Genomic DNA, 5269 nt, shown 5'->3' on the forward strand with positions numbered 1-5269 from the left:
ATGCTGGAGTTGAACATCACTCTGGTTAGTGAGTTCATCCTGGTGGGCTTCCCCACTGCCCCATGGCTGCAGATCCTGCTCTTCTTCCTCTTCCTTCTGGTCTACCTGCTAGTGATAACAGAGAATCTTGTTATCATGTTCACTGTCTGGGTCACTGGCTCCCTCCACAAGCCTATGTACTATTTCCTGAGTAGCTTGTCCTTTCTGGAAGTTTGGTATGTCTCTGTGACACTCCCCAAGATGCTGGATGGATTTCTCCTACAGAGACGGCGCATCTCCTTCACAGGATGCATGACCCAGCTCTACTTCTTTGTCTCACTCGCCTGCACAGAATGTGTGCTCCTGGCAGCCATGGCCTATGACCGCTACGTGGCCATCTGCCATCCTCTTCGATATCCAGTCATCATGACTACAGGTTACTGTATGCAGCTGGTGGCCCTCTCCTACATGAGTGGCTTCACAGTCTCTGTGATCAAAGTCTATTTTATCTCACATGTTGCTTTCTGCGGTTCCAATGTCATGAACCACTTCTTCTGTGATATCTCACCAATCCTCAAATTGGCATGCAAAGACATGTCCACAGCTGAGCTAGTGGACTTTGCGTTGGCCATTGTCATTCTTGTTTTTCCTCTCATCACCACAGTCCTCTCTTATATCTACATTGTGTCCACCATTCTGCGCATACCCTCCACCCAGGGAAGGAAGAAGGCCTTCTCCACCTGTGCATCCCACCTCACTGTGGTCATAATTTATTACACAGCCATGATTTTCATGTATGTTCGTCCCAGAGCTATTGCATCATTTAATTCCAACAAACTCGTCTCAGCTGTGTATGCAGTACTCACACCTATGCTAAATCCCTTTATTTACTGCCTAAGGAACCAGGAAGTCAAAAATGCCATCAAAAAGACTTTAGGGGGCAGCTAGCGCCTCCTGCTGGGCTCATCCTTGATACCAGGCTTCCTTTTGTGACATTTATTTTGGTGTGACTTATTTTCAGCACTACTTCACAGACCTAAATTTCTAAACAATCACAGTACCAGAAAACTGAAAAAGTAAAACATTAAGGAAAAATAGCACTTATTGTTTTCCAATTTAAGTGTGTACTATTATTATCAACTGTGAATATTTATGTGTACCTATGTTATGTTAATATCAATAAACATATAATGTATATATTATTGTTCTTAGAACTTGTAATACTTGTAATAAAATCTCTTTTTCTCTTAATCTTTCATGAGTCCATTACAATTAACTTGCTAATATTGCAAATCAGGAAACAAAAATAAATCAATGGCAATAATGTATAAATATATATATGAACATGTGTATACGTATATGTATGTATGTATGTGTGTATGCCTGCATGTGTGTGTGTTATGCATCTTTTAACCTATAGCCACAGTGCCCACACCTTCCAAATTTTATGGCATAGTTTCAATTTCAAATATTCTCTTTATTCCAATGTCTTTAATTTTTAGATAAATGACTGACACCAATAACCTTTATTCATTCTTCATATTTGCTTCAATATCTTCTCAAATGATGAGACTAGAAAGCTGAACATCAGTTTTCAGGCTTTCATTCATGTTTCGATTTCTAGCTATTGTACTTATCTGAGATTTTTCACTAGTGTGTTTAAAATTTTTATTTTTAGTAAGAATGACATCTGTGTCTATGGAGTACAACATGATATTCTGACATATATTTACAATGTAGATTAAAGCATACCAATTAAGAAATTCAATACCTCACTTATTTTCTTATGGTAAAAGCACTTAAAATTTAATCTTTGAACAAGCTTGAAATGTACCAATGTGTGATTATTTTTTGTAGAAGTCCTCTTACACATAGGATCTATGTGAAACTTTGAATTACACACAAGTCACATGCAGACGAAGTCAGGATATAAGGCATCCATTGGGATTTTATCATCAAAAGTTCTAAAGCCAGCAGCAACAGCAACAGCTTTTTCTATTGTGTCTAAGACAAGGAAGTTCTAGAGCTAAAGACTCAGTCTAAAGCATTCTTTAGGTTCTCTCAAAAATTTTACAAGAATCAAATTCTTTTCTGTTCCAAAGGCCTAAAGTGGATACCACTGTTTATAACAAAATATTAATAACAGAGTCACCCTTGGATAGCTATTATTTGCTCTGAGCCTTTATTTTCTTGCTATAAAATGCAAAATGGCAATGATACAGAGATGAAAAAGTTAAGTAACACCTTTGTGGAGAGTTTATTGTGGACCAGTCACAGCTTACCATGGACTTGGTTTTCTGCAAATGGCCTCTTTCATGTATTCTCAGATGGTTCTATGGCATTCTTACATTTTAAAGATAGAGATCACTTTAGTTATCTTGCTGACTGAAGGATGTGTGGTAAATAAATTGCATGCTATAATAATTCAGAAGTTTCTGGTTGAACAATTAAGGGGGTTATTTTATAATTCTGTAAGGCATCTGAAATGTCCCAGAGTTACAAGGTTTCAACTATTAACAAGTAAAGTTTTAAAAATTTGTAACTCTTATAAATGTTGAAAAACATTTCTTAAGTATTCATGAAACAATATTATATCAACCCCATAAAATAACCAGTTATATCCATAGTGTGATTTTAGTTAAATTTTAAAATTATTTCGCCTATATTTTAAAATAAATCTCAACAGAATGAATAACTCAATATAACTATCTCTGTAAAATAATTTTATAAATTAAAACTTGTATTCTTGCTCATGAATTTTCAGTACTATCTGTTTATATGGATGCTGTTCAATGGGGACCAATTTTTTCTTATAATCTTTGCTCATCGTATTTTTTAAATATGAGTACCTAACAGAAAAATGAAAAAAATCTCCAAATACTGTCCAGTAACTACAGCTATGATTACCTCACATGCTCACTTTTTTCCCTCCTTTTTATTCTTTCTTTTACTGGCAGAACTGAGGTATGAACTCAGTGCCTCATACTTCCTGGGCAGGTAGTCTACCATTCAAGCCATGCCTATAAACTCTCTTTTATCTTACTTTTTAGACAGTGTTTCATGTTTTTGCTTGGCTAGCCTCAGATCACAATCCTATGTCATCTTCTGTTGCTGAGATCATGTGTGCTAATTACCACAGCTGGCTTATTGATTGAAATGGGGGTTCATTAACTTTATGCCTAGGGTGGCTTTGAACCATGATTCACATACCTCCACCAGTCAATAAACTGGGATTTGACTTACTGGTTTCGTAGGGTTGTATGAAGGGGGAAGGCCAAGTTGTATGAGGTCAAGACACATTTTTCACACCTTAGATCTGGGCCTTCAAACCTCTATTGGTCATTCACCCTAGACTAGTCATGGGACATAAGGTCATTTCTTATTCCACTAGTCTTATTCTTATACCTGGAGAAGCCCAAGTAATCTCTGTCCTTTTCCTCAGACCCACAGCCAAATCATGGCTGTTAATGTTTTTGTTAATCTGATGGTAATGAAAGTCAAAGGAAGATTGGGGCAGAAGATATAGAAGTTTGTGTTCTAATTTGGAGTAGAAATACTATTCACTGCCCGTTCCACTTGGACTTTGTCTTATCTCCTGCTGCTCTAGGCTGTGGATTCTAATTTGTTTTGTTATTGGTATTTAAGGATGGATATTCCTCCTTCTAAGCCCCTACTCAAGTTACTCTCAATGCTTATTCATAAAATATGGGAGTGCGAAGAGCGGTTTGAAACAATCCAAAACAGAGAATCAAGATAAATCTAAAAGGCTGAAAAAGCCAAAATTAGGCTACACAGAAGACAAAACTTTTGTCTTTACCAACATATGCTTGTATGGATCTCATGTGAAGGTGGAGAATATATTTTACTTATCTCTAGAGCTTACTATGAACTATCACTACAAATTACATTTGTGTGTGTGTGTGTGTGTGTGTGTGTGTGTGTGTTTGTGTGTGCTTTGCTGCTCTTACCAGTATCCCTGAATAATCGTACCTTAATGAGAAAGTCCTAGCTAATGGTTATTTCACTAGAGAAAGGAAGAAAATCAAGGTTGGGACCTATCCAGCTCTAGGTTCTGCCTGCATGAGACTGTGGGAGGAGTCAACAAACAAAGCTGGCAGAGGTTGCTGCCATAAAACAGCTCAAGAGCAAGAGTGAAAGCCAGGCTGGGCACAAGAAAGGCTAGGGACAAGTGGTAAACAGACAAAAGAAAGAGGAAAATCATAGAAAGATATAGGCTGTGAAGTAACCTGTGAATTTTAAATTTGAAATGGTGCTGCATTACTTCTAGATTCAATGACATAATAAGTTTTTATTTCTTTATAATTTGTCTGGACCCTAGAATCTTGCCTAGTTCCAGAATCAAAGGTTTGGTATCCTGAACTTCACACAGAAGCAGTTTTCCAGGATTCAAGCTAGACTGCTCCAAAATCTCTGCTTTATTTCTTGCCGTTTTCCTTTCTGATTGTTTTCTGAAATTCCTTTCAAGCAACATGACAAAGACAAGTGTAAGCTATATTCTTGAGTACACCTGCCCACAGATTTGACCACTGAATAACTGAACTGAAGTCTCCAAGCCAGACACAACCAAGATGGCCTGCTCCCCAAGTCCTTGAAGAAAAATAAGCAGAAGGCAGTTTGGTGAGATACCTGATCTTAATTAAACATCACAACTCATTTACTTATCGAGTGTTAAATTTGAATCAGGACCTGTAACCAATAGCAGAGAAAATTAGAAATATAAAGGATGAAACATCCAGGTGTTCACAATCTAAGGCTAGTGACAGCTAAGCAACATTATGCATACTATTGTGAAATGATGCTGTCAGGTTCCAAATGTTATAAAAACCAGAGGGGTTTTAGCTGAGGGTTATGAGTAGAATATGGCTGTGGTTTGACAGAAGACAAGATCTGAATTGGCACAGGACAGGTGGTAAGAGTTAGAAATTCCTTAGGATAAAAGACAGAATATGTGCCGCTACATATTCTTTAAAAAAATGCTGTAGTGAAGAGACACAAATTATTCTAGCTTGGGTTGTTTCTAATAAAGGCAAAATGGTAGAAAACAGGGAAATGTGGATATCAGATCAGAAGGGTCTCACAGTAGAAGGAATTCAGCCTTGAAACTCTGATGGTTTAAACTAGTGAGTCACAAGTTCATGTTTATATGTCAGCAGTCATGAGTCTAGGAGTGCTCAGCGAGTGTTGTTTTTACTCAGACAGTGGAATTTTTGCTACCATTACTTTTTTTTTGGATCCAGTCTTGGGGCCTGAACTCTGGGCCTGGGTGCTG

General features: G+C 37.4%; 1 protein-coding gene across 1 annotated transcript; it reads left to right on the forward strand.

Annotated features, from left to right (window-relative positions):
* LOC105995101 (olfactory receptor 6-like) lies at positions 1-927 on the forward strand. The gene has a single exon (XM_013028766.1). It carries the CDS (start codon positions 1-3, stop codon positions 925-927), a length of 927 nt encoding a protein of 308 aa, XP_012884220.1.
* Positions 928-5269: the final 4342 nt, after the last annotated feature.

The sequence above is a fragment of the Dipodomys ordii genome, unplaced genomic scaffold, assembly GCF_000151885.1.
Source record: "Dipodomys ordii isolate 6190 unplaced genomic scaffold, Dord_2.0 Scaffold113, whole genome shotgun sequence".
NCBI lineage: Eukaryota > Metazoa > Chordata > Mammalia > Rodentia > Heteromyidae > Dipodomys > Dipodomys ordii.

What these genes read in the sequence shown, in the direction of transcription:
- LOC105995101 (XM_013028766.1), top strand. Translation starts at nt 1, where the DNA reads ATGCTGGAGTTGAACATCACTCTGGTTAGTGAGTTCATCCTGGTGGGC.